The sequence below is a fragment of the Chionomys nivalis genome, chromosome 6, assembly GCF_950005125.1.
Source record: "Chionomys nivalis chromosome 6, mChiNiv1.1, whole genome shotgun sequence".
NCBI lineage: Eukaryota > Metazoa > Chordata > Mammalia > Rodentia > Cricetidae > Chionomys > Chionomys nivalis.
Genome location: NC_080091.1, coordinates 43310339 through 43326191, shown reverse-complemented (window position 1 = coordinate 43326191; position 15853 = coordinate 43310339). Strand labels below are relative to the sequence as shown.

The 15853-nt window shown below is 46.1% G+C and overlaps 1 protein-coding gene and 1 pseudogene across 1 annotated transcript in view; one reads left to right on the top strand and one right to left on the bottom strand.

Annotated features, from left to right (window-relative positions):
* The first annotated feature begins 716 nt into the window (after positions 1 to 716).
* Stk32b (serine/threonine kinase 32B) overlaps positions 717 to 15853 on the top strand; it is a 250791-nt gene continuing 235654 nt past the window's right edge. The window contains exon 1 of the mRNA XM_057771922.1: positions 717 to 1060. Within this exon, the coding sequence (XP_057627905.1) occupies positions 1009 to 1060 (52 nt within the window). The 5' untranslated portion in view covers positions 717 to 1008. The remainder of the gene's footprint in view (positions 1061 to 15853) is intronic.
* LOC130875765 (60S ribosomal protein L27-like) lies at positions 10130 to 10497 on the bottom strand (annotated as a pseudogene).

The following is a 15853-nucleotide window of genomic DNA, read 5'->3' as shown; positions in this document are numbered from 1 at the left end:
CCAGCAGCCCGCGCTACTGGTAATGCCAGCCTCATAGAGAGTTCCTGCCACACACTCTGGTCCCTGAAAGTCTAGGATCCTTAGAGACCCTACACACACACACACACACACACACACGCACACGCACACGCGCACACACACACACACGCACACACACCTGCACTTCCAAGCTGCTGGAGCCCAGAGACCCAGATGAGAACCCCGCCCCTACATTAGCCTCCAGGCTTCACAGTGCGAGGACAGGGACAGGCAATTTCCCCAAAAGGGACGGCTTTTTTTTTTTTTTTTTTTGTAAATGCCACTCTCGTGAGCTTCAGTTTCTCTATGTACAAAGAGAGGTTACGTTAGACCTCACTGATCTGGGTTCTCCTTTCATTCATTAAACATCCCAGAAAACAAAGAAGCCTGTGGCTGAGCTTAGTGGCTGACCGCAGTTCTGAGCCAACACGAACTGTCAAACGCTACGGGTGGGGAGTCCCAGGAACCCAGCTGCTTCAGGGAGGCCCCTTTCTTCGGAGTCCCCGCCCACCCGACTGTGAAATGGGGGCGGTGGCTTCTAACTCTTGGCTGAGATCCGGGTCTACGCCCCCTCCTCCCGTTGCACGCCCTCCCTCCCTTCTTCTTTCTCCTCTTCCTCTCCGTTCTTCCTCATCACCGTTGTGAGCAGCGTTGCGCGGTGATCTGGACTTAGGGAGTCCCCGGGTTTCCATCAGTGTATTGTGCGTCATGGATGGAACAGGGTGAGGGCTCAGGGGGTGCGGCGATATCAGCTGGGGGGCACCCTGGAGATAAGGGTGACCACACGGTCCCCACCCCTGAGCTGCAATCGGCCCCTCCACACACGCTACAACCCTGTCTGGCCGCTCCCATCGCAGCTTGCTTCCTGCATTCCGGGGCTCTCATCCCGCGCTCGATCTCCCAAGAGCATCCTGCATCCCTTATCCCTGTGAGAATTTTGCTTCTGACATCCAGAGGCCGGGCATGTAGTAGCGGCGGTAGCTGCGGAATATGGGCGGGAACCACTCCCACAAGCCCCCGGTGTTTGACGAGAACGAAGAAGGTAAGACACCCCCTCCCGCAGCCGGCTACTCCCCACATCCCCCGGGCATTTCTTCTGCCATCCTTCGCTGGGCACCTGCTAAGTGCAGTACAAGGATGGACACCTGAATGGGCACAATCGTGTCACCCGGCACTGCCTCTGCGGCCGGGCATGGAGCTCCTACCTGGTCACCTCTTAGGCTTTTGTACCCTTTAGAAACTCAGATCATGCTGAGTCCAGTTGGGACAGTAGGCTGGAAAAGGACAAGAGAACTTAAGTTATCTCTTGGGGGGGGGTGTCACAGGGAAGACATTGCTTCACAGTGAAGTAGGGGGGCGTTGTTCTGGTTTAGTGTCCTAGGATGCCAAGGTGGTCTTCAGAGCTTGAGGTTGACAGAGGTGGTCTAGTGGGTGGAGTTGCACAGTGTGTGTGCGTGTGTGTGTGTGTGTGAGAGAGAGAGAGAGAGAGAGAGAGAGAGAGAGAGAGAGAGAACCCGTCACTCCGATTTGGTCTTGTGAGCAGGCACAGAGCTCTCTTCATTCACTCAGGACCACATAAAGAAACTTTTTGTGTCTGAAATAGTGGCTCTAGGAAGAAGTCCTGTTTGGATCAACTTCCTGATGGGGAGTGTTGTAGGCTGTCTGCCGTGTATAGACTCCAGGTCTGGAGAGTCTTTGCAGCTAATGGTGGCAGAACTTGGTACACGGGTATTTGGCTGAGCACAAGTGTAAGTAGTTTTCTTAGCATTTATTTTCATTATTGTGTAACCCGGGTCTCAAAACCCTCTGAATCCTTGTTTCCTGTATCCATGACGGTTCCGAATCAGTTTGTTGGGAGTGCAATCCTTAGTCACAAGTGGAAAGTGTCTTATGAACACAGTATCAGTCAATAATCTTCTGAGTAATAATACACACATGCTTCTCTCTGCCTGTCTCTCTCCACTGTGCCCCAAATTAGAGTCCAGGCACCCTGAGCCTTTCCTTGGTGCCAGCCACTGTGTGGGGCTCACCCAGTCCTCACAGATCCCAGTGGAACAGGTACATTCCTTGTGGCTGTTTTGCAGTAGAAGAGAGAGTTTCATAGTTCCAGTCATAGTCCGCACCTGGCAGAGCTGGCCCCGAGGCTGGGCGCTCTGAGCTTATCTTCTCTTGCACAGGGTACAGGTTTGGCTGCTGTAAACATAATTTCTAGAGCCATCAAAGCTATGAGTGGCCCTCTCCAAAAGGCAAGATCCCACCTAGGCAAAGCCAAGGCTTGCTGGGCCAGCCATGTGGTCCTTCCTTGCGGGAGTCCAAGTCCGGTGGTTCTGAATGAACACCCTTCATGATAGACAGTGAGGGTTCAGCATGGCTGGGGGTACTTGGCAGGCCTGGTCTTCTAGGTCTTTAGACTGGATTGGTCTGGTACAAGCCAGATGGTGTGAGGTCAGAGAGAGTGGGATCCCTGTATGTGCAGAAAGAGTTAGGACATCCATGTAGCTTTGCCCCGCTTTAGGAATTCATGGGTGTAGCCTGGGTCAAGGTCACACTGGTAGTGTTCTGAACATCTCTTTGTCTTTTAAAAATCCTTCAGTAGCTTTGATTTTACATGTATACGTCAGTGTTTGTTAACAGTGTTCGACATAATCCTGATATTAGCTCTGACCTTTGAAACACACATCTCTGTGGGACAACGGCTTTTGTTAGCAATCACCTCTCTAAAATCGTGTTGTTTCTTCTCTGCCACAGTGACATTTAAATTCATCTTAATCACTCACCACAATCTATGTGCACTAATACTTCACTTGTGGCAGATTATAGACTTCTAAAGAAAATAACTCTTTGAATTAAATAAAAGGAGTTTCCTTATGCACTTCAAGGCAGCAAGGAGATACCCTTCAGCTTATAACTATTTTTAATTTTTATAATTATTTTTACTGAAGTTGCCATTTAATACTCCTGCCTTCCAAAAATACCAAATAAGGTCAGTAGAACATTGCCCCAGGTAACGCCTGTGCACTTTATTCTTTCTGAAAAGCACCCCATTCTTGCATCCTTTCTTCACAGAGGGAATCTGTTACCTCTGTGTCAATGATCTCACACCTGCTTTCTTTGCTCGAAAATACTTACTGTAGTTGATGTTTTGGTTTCTGTCTTGGGTCCCCATTCAGATTCTATCGAACCTGGGCAAGCCACGTGTTTTAGTGCAGATTGAGGTATAAGGCTGTGACATTACAGCCATATTCATGTATTTCCTGTGCATGCGTGGAGTGCAGTCTGCCAGTTGATGCTTTTCATTTGCATTTATAGACCTTTCTCACACACCCCCCGCGCTGGATGCCAGGAGTGGAAGCCCAGTAGAGGGGCCCTAAACCTGGGAGAACACTCTCGTCTACACCTGAGTCTTACAGGAATGGTAGCGGTTTCCTGGGAAAGATGTTTCCAAGGGCGGTAATAGAATGTACAAAGGCAGTTGGTAAAGCATGGCTCATTGGAGATCTGGGAGAGCTTTTATTGCACCTGTGGAAGGTGAGGCAGTAAGGTACCATAAATGGGCCTGGATGTCAGGCCAGCCTCTAAGAGCCTAGGGCAATGTGGGGTGTGTAGAGCTCACCTTCCAGGAATCCTGGAAGGGTTGTAGGTAGGGAATAGTGTGGGTCATTGAACAAGCAGGCTTCCCCAGGTGGCGGAGTTGCTAATTCCTGGACAGGTCTGATTTTGGAGGATTTGAATGTTAAATCACAGCAGGAAGTCTGCTGTGGTGCAGATGTTCTCCATTCTCATGGTGGGCACAGGGCTTACTGTGTTCAGGTCACAGCTGTCGCGCTAGCACTATCAGTAAGAAGCAAGAAAGAGTGTGTTCCTGTCCCAGGAAGAATGGCTGCACCAAGGAGCTGGCAGTGTTTTCATCTTGGTGGCATGTGAAATAATGTTGTATTTGCTGTGATGTCTTCTGAGGTAAGGCAGATTGTGTAATCCCCACACCTGAGCCTCCTTGAACAGTGAATGATGTACAACCAATAGGAAGTGCTTCTGCTGGAACCTACTGGCTTGGGCCACTTGACCCTTTCTGTATCTGTTTCAAACCCTGGCCTGGCTAGCACTTAGACTGCCAGCTTGGCCTCCTTCTGTCCTGACTGCAGCTCTCACCTCTCCAGTGTCATCCGGGCGCAGCATCTAGGGCCGTCCTGTCTAGGAGTGCTAGGATGCACCAGGCCCCTGTTCAGTTGCCCTCTGTCTCCCTTTCTCTGATCCCAGGGGCAGTCACATGAAGACTGAGATGAAAGCAAAGTCCTTGTACCCACCTGGACCTGATGGCTCTCACTCCTCTACGACCCCCAGCACACATTAACCTTGACCTATGTTTCCCTCCCCAACATGTGTTTATGAGGACTTCATTGACCTCCCTCTGCATAACAGCACTTTCAGTCCTTCCTTCCTTCCTTCCTTCCTTCCTTCCTTCCTTCCTTCCTTCCTTCCTTCCTTCCTTCCTTCCATTTTCTTTCTACTGCCATCGCCACTTACCATACAGCTTACATTATTATTTTCTTAATTATCATCTGTGTTAGTTTTCTGCCACTGTGGCAAAATACCTGAGCTGAACAATTTATAAGCACAGGTCTGTTTTAGCTCACAGTTTCCAAGGCTTTGGACCCTCATTTCTTGACTCTGTTGGTTTTCGCTTGTGTTGGTTCAGCATCATGACAGCAAAGATACATGGCCAGGGAAGTGACATCCAGGAGAGAGGGACAGGAGAAAGCTAGGGTCCCAGAATGCCTTCAAAGGCTTGCCACCAGTGACCTAACTACGTTCTGCTTTTAAATTCAAGTCCATTTATGCATTGCTTGAGAAAGCCCAATGAACTAAGGACAGATTGTGGGGCAAGCAAATGGATTTACTAGGTAAGCCAGCTGGACCTAGTGCACAGCTTAGAGAACTTGGCAGCTGGTGGCATTGCTACTTGTCCATGACAAAGCAGCTGATGAGCAGCTTAAGGGCTTACTCTGGCTCAGGGTTTGAGTGGACACAGTCTGTCCTGGAAAAGACACATGGAGGCTGGATCAGGAGGCTGGTTACATTGTATCAGCAGTTAGGAAGCAGAGAGTGAACAGGCAGTGGGGTTTGTTTATATAAGCCTTAAAGCCCACCATGTCAAGATCCACTTCCTCAAGAAGGGAGGCTTCCCCCTTAAAAAGGTTCCACAACCCTTTCTAAATGGTGACACCAGCTGATGACCATTTGCTCAAAAACACAAGCCTCAGTCTTAAAGATGAAGGTACATGCTGTCTAAGTCAACTTATACCACTATTTTCAATGAACGAGGCCTGGGATTTTGCAGAAGGGAGTAGCAACAGGTACGGCTACACATTTTATCTCCAAAAAGTTCCACCTCCTCTCTGTGGCACAGGTTGGTAACCAAGTCTTTGACACATGGACCTCTGGGGATAAATTGTATCCAAACCACAGTACTATGGGTTTTCCACACAACTGTAAGTATAGTAAGAAGGAAATGGAAGGTTAGACTCACGAAGAGTTAGAGTTCTGTTAAGATAGGAAATTCATGAGAATTCCAGTGTCCCAAGGTGTAAAAGAATACCCGGAGCAGAACAGAGATGCCCGTAAGCCCTGGCAAGTGAATGGAGTAGAACGAGATGCCCATAAGCTCTAGGAAAGAGAGGGAAAGTATGAATCTTTTCAGCAACAGCTGGGCGCAGGTTATCAAGTACTCTGGAACTTTCCCTCGTGCATCTCCCCTCTCCTCTGAGGGTTTTATGCTAGGACAGGATTTCTTCTCATGGAATTCACCAGCCTCAAGACTCCAAGTGGAGGAGAGAGCTTCTTTCTCACGTCACTGCGGAGTCAGTTCTGATTGGTCCATGTTAAGACTTGGACCGTTCTGTAAGCAGGGAGATCTGACATTCTAGCCAGCCAGCTCAGATTGTTCAGGCCTTGCTTAGACACTGGGTGGAGGGAAGGGCATGATAGTCTGGGACACTAACTGACATCATCAATTGTTAAATCCCATGTTCATCAACTCTCTACCACTAAAGCAAAGGATCTGAGGTAATTGCCTTATAAAAGAAAAAGTTTAATTTGGCTCACAGATCTTCAGACTTCTGCCCATGATCAGTCAGCTCCACTGTTTTAGACCTGTAGTGAAGCAGCTCACAGGGAATGTGTAGCAGATGAAAACCTATGAAGCAAAAGCTAACCAAAGAAGCCAAGGTAGAACTGCCCCCATCGAGGGCATGCCGCTGCAGTAACTGGAGACCTCCTACTAGGCCCCATCTCTAGGTAGTTTACATACTATTCTGGGAAGCATGAGCCTTTGGGGAGCATTCAGCATCCAAAAAGCAGCACCTGCCCACTTTCTAAACAAGACTGGGACCTCTTTGAAGAGTGGTCATTGCTTTTCTTCTCCTTCTCCTTCCTTCTCCCTTCTCTTTCTCCTCCTCCTCCTCCTCCTCCTCCTCCTCCTCCTCCTCCTCCTCCTCTTCCTCCTCCTCCTCCTCCTTCTCCTCCTCCTCCCCTTCTTCTTGCCACTAAACCTGCCAGGCCCAGGACAAGGTAACTGAAAAGCATAGGGCAGCCACGTGTGAATATAGACTGAAGGCATCCCCTTATTGTGGGGAGGATTTTTGTGTCCCTCTGGGTTCTGAAGCTACTGAGGACTGAACACAGACATCACAGTTACATTGTAAGTGAAGTTTGTGTGACCTTCAGAGTGGGATGGTCTTCCCGCTTCTGTTCCCTGGTTTTTACCTTCTAACAGATGGGCAGAGAGTTGAGTGTGCAGAATGGATTAGATATCCTGCAAGTTGCAGCTTCACAGTTCCCAGTCACAGTGTACAGCAGCCCATGAGACAGCCCCACATGGCAAAAACTGAGGTCTGGAGTGCTAAAACGTCGCTCGCATGCAGTGACTCTAGGTGTCAGTTGTCCTTCTGTTGAGGGAGGTACTGCCCCCTCCCCCAATTGATGGGTAACACACAATTCTTGCTTTAGGGGACAGCAGAGGAAGGTGAAGATGGCTCTTCCCTAGGGAGTGACGTGTGTGGGGATGAAGGCAGGCTTGGTCCCCGGTTTTGAGGAAAGGGTTTAGGAAAAGGAGGATGAATTGTCGTAAGTTGGCACTGAGCCTGCTGTGTTCCTGAGAGAATTGGGAAGAACGGTATGCTGAATCCTCCACGGGTGTTTAACATTGAGGCTTTGAGCACTCGAAGGTAGAAATGGAGAAACTGATCCTCAAAGGGATCGTGGGGCCGGCCACCCCGAAGTGTGCACTAGTTGCGAAAGTAGTGAAGAAAAGTTCAGGATGGCAGAGGAGAACTGGCTACTTAAACCACCCATGAAGGGAAACTGGGGTCATTCTCAGCCAGAGTCAGTCCCAGTCAAGGAAAATATGATGCCATTGCTGCCACCAACCCTGGAATCTTCCTCCTTTGAGCACTTGGCTCTTGGATCTTTCTGAATGTCCTTACCTATTGGAGGTTTTTCTCTCTGACTCATCTTACAGAGACACTCCACCAGTTAAATCACTAAAACAAATGGTCCACCTTCAGAATGTCTGCTGTTGTCACTTTGCACCAGCATCCCAATCCATCTTCTTAGAAAGAAAAAAGGACTTTATTTTCTTATTTTGTTTCTAAGAGTGTACATACATGTGATTCTGTGGGTGGGCATGCCACAGGAGTGCAGACATCTATAGTGGCCAGAAGAGAGTGTTTGGTCCCCTGGAGCAGCAGTTACAGGGGGTTGTGAGTTGCCTGATATTGGTGCTGGTATTCTATAAGAACAGAAAGCACTCTTAACCACTGAGCCATCTCTCAAGCACCTCCTTTCTTTTTATGCATAGGAAAACTTAAATAATCCCTGTCCCCTCGAAGTTGTGAGGGCCATGTGAATGACTTTGGTCAAAATGAGCAACACTGAAGTGAATCTTACCTTGGGTAAACTATTTACTGACTGGTAGGTGTCATTTCATATCTGTACCTTAAGATAAGCAGAATGATCTGAAAGGCAGAACTTTACTTCTGCCTGGCTCAAAGAGTATGAGAACAGTGTGGACCAGAGGCCATGCTCTTTACCAGCTACCCAGAAACAGGGCACAGACACTTTGGCTGCCTTAAGCCACTGAGCTTTGGGATGCTTGTTATTGCAGCATAACTCAGCTTACTCTGCCTGCCACTGTAATCAAAAGTCAGCTGTCCCTTAAGCGAGCATTTGAGTTTTTACAGTTAAGTCTCATATTGGTGATGTTAACCTCCATACACTTGGTCACACCGAGAGAATTTCCTCCTATCCCGATTTGCAAGCAAGTTTTAATTTTTCAAGTGCAGGTTGAATTTTCACAAATGGTTTTCCTGTGTCTATGGAAATAGTATATGGATTTCCTACGGTCAAATGCAATCTTAAACCAACTGATTTTTAAGTTTTAAATCAACTTTTCAATATTGGAGTAAATCCTCATGTTTTAGTTCCAGTTTCTATTGCTGTGATAAAATACCAAAACAAGGCCGGGCGGTGGTGGCGCACGCCTTTAATCCCAGCACTCGGGAGGCAGAGGCAGGCGGATCTCTGTGAGTTCGAGACCAGCCTGGTCTACAAGAGCTAGTTCCAGGACAGGCTCCAAAGCCACAGAGAAACCCTGTCTCGAAAAACCAAAAAAAAAAAAAAAAAACCAAACCAAAACAAACAAACAAACAAAAACAATATAAAATAACCTCCCCCAAAACTGCTTGAGGAGGAAAGGGTTTGTGTCATCTTATAACTTCCAGGTCATCCTCCATCCCTGAGGGAAGTCAGGACAGGAATTGGAGGCAGGAATCTGGAGGCAGAAACCAAAGCAGAGGTCATGGAGAAATGCTGCTGAAGAGCATGTGCCCCATGGAAGCCTCAATCTTGTTTCTTGCACACTCCAGGACTACTTGTCAGGGGGCACCACTCACCATGCGCTGGGCTCTCTCACATTAGTAATCAATCATCAATCAAGAAAATCTCCCACAGGTTTACCCACATGGCAATCTGGTGTGGTGGATATTTTTTGTTTGTTTGGGTTTTTTGTGTTTTTGTTTTTTCAACTGAGGTTGCCCTCTTTCCAGATGACTCTACTTTGTGTCAAGTTGACAAAAAACACTAACTAACTAACTAACTAACTAACTAACTAACTAACTAACTAGGATTCTTCTTTGTTATGGCATGGTATTATTCTGGATTTGACTTGCTTGTATTTAGTTTATAATTTTTTCATAAAAAATATTACAGCCAGACACTAACTGATTCAAAAAAGATTACTGTTTTGAAAAACTACTCAGTGAAAGTAAAACTTATCAAAATGACAGGAGGAGAATCTAAGGGTTGGGGGAAGTTCTATAGTTCTATGCCCATTGAGTCTTTCTGAGACGACAAGTCTAGGCCTAGGTGTCATCATAGGTACACTTGCCCAACTATTAGAGATAGCAATCTTCCAAACTGCCTTCAGAAAATAGGTAGAAAGAGTGTCTTTAAAAAAACGTTTTCATTAGTTAATGTGTATATTTGTGAGTTTACATGGATTTATGTGCACTGAATGTATGCAGTACAGATGGAAGCCCAAAGAGGGCAGCAGAACCTCTGGAACTGGAGTTACAGCGGAATGTGAATCCCCATGTGGGTGCTAGGAAGCAAATCCAGGTTCTCTGTAAGAACAGTGTTCTTAAGCACTCAGCTGTCTCCCCAGCCCCAACAGTATCTTTTTGATGGCTTCAGTGTTGTTTTAATTGTTTAATCCTGTCCTGTTAACAGAACTACAGACGGGCCTTGCTATTTTCTGGAAGGGTTTATGAAATACTGCTATCCTAGGTAAATTTCAAAACTGATACAATGTTATGTCTGATGTCTTAATCTCTGCCTAGTGTTAATAGGGTCTGTCGTAATGACTCCTTTTTCAGTTCTGGTTTTGACAATTTGCACTTCCTTGCTCACTTATTTTTCTTGATTGATCTTTGGGTTATCAGCTGTTGACTATAGTTTGGATTTGTTTGATTCCTGTTTGCTTTCTTTGTTTAACTGTTTTTTAAATTTTTAATGATGGAAGCAAAAATATACCTAAAAGCAAAGCTTCTGAAAAAAGTCATTTGTTCTTCTCTGTCTTATATTATTCCTCATACTTGACCTTGACCTCCTGCCTGGGCTTGCATTCCAGGTCTGCATCTCTAAAGACATCCTTGTCCAAGGGGATGTCCACAGAGGACCTGTGGGCATGAGGTGGTTGTACTTACAAACTTTCATGAAGATCTTGTTCTTTGGTCTCTTGGTGGTTTTCTTCTTACCCATGGAAGCTGTCACTTTTTGAGGATAGTGGTCAGTTCCAGCCACCAGGGCGTGGCTCTAAGGGTGGTCTGAGGTGCCATCAATGTTCTTCATGATAACAGCTTTGTGTTCAGAATAGCGTTCAGCCAGGATCAGCACCCCTTCCCTGAGTTTCATGAACTTGCCCATTTCGACAGCAAGCAGCCAGTATACAGCAGAAAGGTGGATTTCCCCCCCCTCAGGGTTTTGAAACAGTTTTTGATCATGAGCTCTATTTCCTGGTTCACCCTACTCTTACTCCTTATTCTGTATTTCACCTAAGTAATTCCACTAACATTATTTTCTCTTGACTGAGTTATTTCCTTTGGCATTCCTGCTAATGTCTGCTTACTACTGGTGACAAGTTTTTCCACATTTCTTTGTGCCTTGAAATGTCTGAATTTATGTAGGATTATTTTGTAGCTGTCAAGTTCCATAATGCCATTTTCTCCTTCAGTGATTTGAAGTAGATCCCGTTGTCTTCTGTCCTCTGTCATTCTGAGAGGTGGCTGCCCGTACTGCTTTTGTTCTATTTAAGTTTGTCTTTTCTTGTCTGTCTGTTCATAAGGGTTAATTTTTCATTTTCAGGACTGCAGCACAATGTATCACCTGTGATGTTCTGGCTGTTCCTGCTTGTGGAGACAGCTTCCTGAGTCTACCCTTACATGTGCCACCTTTAGAGGATCTTATTTTGCCTCGTAGTTCTGGTCCTGATGTTGACGCTTTCTCCCCACATCATCACATCGAGAGTACAGTGGCGTAAGACTTTCCATAGAGACCCTGCATAGCTTTGACCATAATTCTGTGGCTTGAGTCATTTTTGTTTTATTCTGAACATTTTCTTCCGGCCTATTTATTTTAATCACTTCAAGTCTGTCTTTCTGCTGCTAAGTGCAGCTATTAAGTTCCTCTCATTAACTGTTGGGTTTTCAGCTCTGGAATTGCTGAGTCGATCTCTTTCAATGACTTACAATTCTCTAAATTTGCCTTGAAGTTTCTTCAACACATCAATTGGTGATTTTGCTTTTCTTTTCTTTTCTTTCTTTCTTACTTTTTTTTAGTAACACTGTAGATCTCCTGTTTCCTGTTGCTTAAATTTGTCTTTCCTTTTGTATGATTGATACTTTTCACAGAATAGCATGTATTGATAAACAATATGGTGTGTAACTACCATATAAGTCTATGATTTACCTGGAAAATTACAGAGATAACAGAAGACTTCAGGGGATGTTTCCCTTCATAGCAGTGGCCTCCACAGGACAAGCAGTCATGTTTCATCTGAATCCTCACAGAGAATGGGAGGGGGAGCTTGAAATCCTGAGGACAGTTCTTGGATGTAGCCCTTGCTATCCTTGAGGGATTGCCAGGGGTGTTGGGCAAACATCCCTGTTGGTAGACTCTTACTTTTAGTATTGCCCCCACCCCCACAGCCTCTGAGGACTTCCAGATCTGGTGTCTTCTCAGTCTCTTGGAATTTGCTTTCAGATTTGATAGACACTCTTGGAAAGGGGAAGAGCCCTTAATGTTGGGCCCACTCATTTGACCTGGCCTTTCTCTAGTACATCTGACCTGAATCACTGTTCTCCAGTGAGAGTGCTATTGTTCCTCCAGATGGAATTTCTAGAGATAAATTGTATGCACTCATTATAGCCTCTCTTGGTCATTGGCCAAAATGCCCCAGATCATTGGAAACCAATCTCCTCCTTGGTGTTGGTCAGTGCTTAAGAACTGCTTGCAGATGGAAATCTGTGCCTCCCGAGATTCACCCAATGCTAGCTTTCCCAATCCTCAGCATTGCCCACGGCCTCTCCTCCTCTCTCTGCCGTGTTCCGCTCTCTCTGTGGCACTTTTCAAGCTGCTGCATCTTGAGTTCTGCCACTACCTAGGTAAGCAGCTTTCACGAGTGCTGTCGTGACCTGTCGGTTCTTCGAAATAGCAGATAGCTGTAACCTTTCTTGCTTGAGCAAAAAAATCAAATCACTCCTGAACTGACCACCACACAGAAGAAAGAGAACACGCGCTGTCCCCTTTCCAAACATTCCTATCCCTAGACAACAGTGTTTAGTTTGTATTGGCTTTGGGAATCACAAAAATGGTCACATTTTTTAGGCATACTTTTGTGGCTTGCTCCTCTTACTTGAAGCTGAATCTCCAAGATTCACCCAAGAGACTGTGGACACTAGGATTTAGTTGCTTTTTGTTGCTGTATAATGTTCCATTGCATGGCTATACCATCGTTCACTTTTCCTTTTTCCATGGTTCTAAATATTCGCACTGTTCCTAGTTTTTGGCTCTCATGAGCAGCTCTGTGGACCATGTGTGCATGCTCCTCCTGATGCACATGTGCAGGAGTGTTTTGGTGATGTGCACTCAAGGAGAACCGCTAGACTGGCTGGAGAATAGATACATGTGCAGTTTTGTAAGGTTCCAGCAGATACTGTGCAGAGTGACTTATCCCCTCAAATTCTAGGAAGCCACGCACAGTCATTTCTCAGTCTCTACAGGAGCATTGTGCGGTGGAGACCAGATTCAGTCAACACAGACTAGTTTACATGGTTTATCATCTTCTGTTAGTAACACCCGATTCTTTCTGCTTCCACAGTGGCGCTGGCTTTATCAATCTGTTTAACCAAATCTATTCAAATGCCACCACTGCCAATCAACACTAAGCTTTTGCAATTATATGTGCCTTCTCCATGTAGGGCACATGGTAAATTGAGCTAGACAGTCAAAGTGCTTGGAAGCTATGAGGGACATATGCCAGGCTTGGTGACATACACTTTGTGGTGGTTTGAATAAGAATGGCCCCCATAGGCTCATCTATCTGTATACTCAGTCATCAGGGAGTTGCCTGAAAGAATTAGGAGGATTCGGAGGTGTGGCCTTGTGGCAGGAAGTATGTCACTAGGAGTGAATGTTGAAGTTTCCAAAGCCCATACCAGGCTCAGGCTCTCTTCCTGCTGCCTGCAGATCAGGATGTAGATCTCTCAGCTACTTCTCCAACACCATATCTGCCTGTGTATCGCCGTGCTCTCCACAATTATGATAATGGATTAAATTTATGAAACTGTAGGCAAGCCTCCAATTAAATTCTTTCTTTTAGAGGAGTTGTCTTTGTCACAGATTCTCTTCACAGCATTAGAACAGTGGTTGAGCCATGCTTGTAGCCCAAGCACTTAAGAGTCAGAGGCAGGAGGCTTGTTAATTTGAGGGCAGCCTGGTCTACATAGTAAGATCCAGTCAGCTTGAACTGCTTGGCTGGTGGTTACCACACAGGGCAGCTGGCCTCTTTGGCCTTGCCAGCATTCTGGGTTACTGCTCTTCCCCTTTGTCGACTGGTTGAGCATGTAACTGCATGTCATAGTGGCTTTAAATGTGCTCTCTCACTAACAACCTGAGGTTGCTTCATTCACTTAGTTCCTAGCTGTTTTTCTGCTCCTGTAAAGAGCCATTTCACAGCTTCTTACTTTTTTTCTGGTAACCTGCTTTCATTTGCAGAAGTTCTCTGCGATCCTACCTGATGTCTCCTTGTCAGCTGTGAGATGTTATTATTTCCCCTGCCTTGTGCTGGCCCGTTCTAGTCCTTCATAAGGTCTTCATGTTAAGGCGGCTGCACTTATTGCATTTCCCTTATGGCCCGTGGTGTATTTTCTTCATTGAAGCTGCCGTGGGAGAACTCAGCTCATTGTGGGCGTTGCCATCTCCGAGCTGGTGCTTCCCAGCGTTGCCCACAGGCCATTATGTGGGGGTCATTTTCTCAATTGCAGTTCCCTCTTCCCAAATGACTCTAGCCGGTGTCAAGCTGACATTAAACTAGCCAGCATAACAACACTCTGGTTCAGATATCACACATCATTGGACTCCCCTAGACATTTGTACTTTAGGAGACAACTTTTACCAAGAGCAGCTAGCTTAGCGAATTCACAAGTGCGGTGATGTCAGTTCCTGGCTCAACACCCTTCAGTGGCCCTCACCAGTCTATTAAGTAAAGATTAGAACTGTAATAGGTTTTCAAGGCTCTTGGTGCTCCAGAACCTGCTTATCTCTCTCAGTTCATCTTTACTGTGTTAAATTAGTAAACAGTGCTTAAAATCCCTTGCCCAGACTCTGGCACACAGCTGCTGTCACCCCCACCCCCAGTTGCTGCGATAAAATGTTCAAGCACAACTTGCAGGAGGAAGGGTTTTTTCCTAGCTCCAGGTTGCGGGGCATCTCGGCAGAGAGGCGGCAGTGGCGGGAGCGTGAAGCAGCTGGTCACAGGACACTCGCAGTGAAGACAGCATTGGTTGCCTGTCAGCTCAGCCAGCAGGACCCAGCTCACTTTCTCCACTCATGCAGCCCAGGATCCCCTGCTAAGGGAACAGGGATCTTCCTTCCCTCCACTATTGTAATCTATCTAACCTCCCACAGACATACCCAGAGGTCAGGTTCCCCGTGAGTCTGGACTTTGTGAGCTGGGAAACTGTAAAAGGTACACAGCCACTTTCCTCTGATGTGAACACGGGCTTCTTTGCAATGTCCATCACAGCTGCGATTCCAGTTATTTTGAAAATGATTGTGCCTGCCCCAGGAAGCTCTGTTGTCTTGTGGCCTCTCCCATGGAACCCGCCAGTTTAGGAAGTAGCGGCATCGCATTTACTTCTTCATGAATATGTGTCAGAATAGGCAAGGGAAAGCCGTGTAACCTTTCAGAGGTGACAGGGGTCTTTCTTTGAATATGAAGGAGATAGCCCACCAGGGTTTGAAAAGGGGATAAAGGGAACCAAGCCTAGTGCTTCCAGAAGCATTTAAAATACACACTTTGGGGGTAACTGGGACAACCAATTAGAAGCAAGCAGCTCTTTCTAGCTCCTCCACAGCTTAGCAATGAAAACATCCAGAAAGTAGCTCCTCTGAGAGGTGGGGCATGGAGAGGATTGCTGAAGCTTAATGTTGTGCATGCAGAGCCTTGGAGAAAATCATTGACTCAGTTTGGAAATGTATTCAACACTTTACAACAATCCACTGACTCTGGAGATAACATCAAGAGATAGCTGCTTCCCCCAAAGGCTCTCATATAAAAATGCAGAACTATCAATTTCACCACATATACGTGTCTAACATAGAAATGCAGAAGATCTTAAAAAGCAAGGCAGCATGGCTTCTCCAAGCATTTATTATTGTCTTGCAACCAACTCCAAATATGCTGAAGGAGATATACTACCAGATAAGAATTCACAACATCAATGAATTTTAAAAAGCACAAAATATCTTAACACATTCAGGAAGATAGCACAAGATGTAATGGGAAATTTGGGAGAGGAAGGGGGTTGACTTTCAAAGAGAAACAAAAAGAAATCAAAAGCTTCGTAAAAATAAAAAGCTAAGTGTCCCAGTTAGCCTTAGCTGACAGCTTGACACTGTGTATGGTCATCAAAGAATGGAGTCTCCACTGAGTGATTGCCCACATCAGGTCAGTCCATAGGCACATCTGTAAGAAATTGGCTTGGTTGTTAACTGATACAGG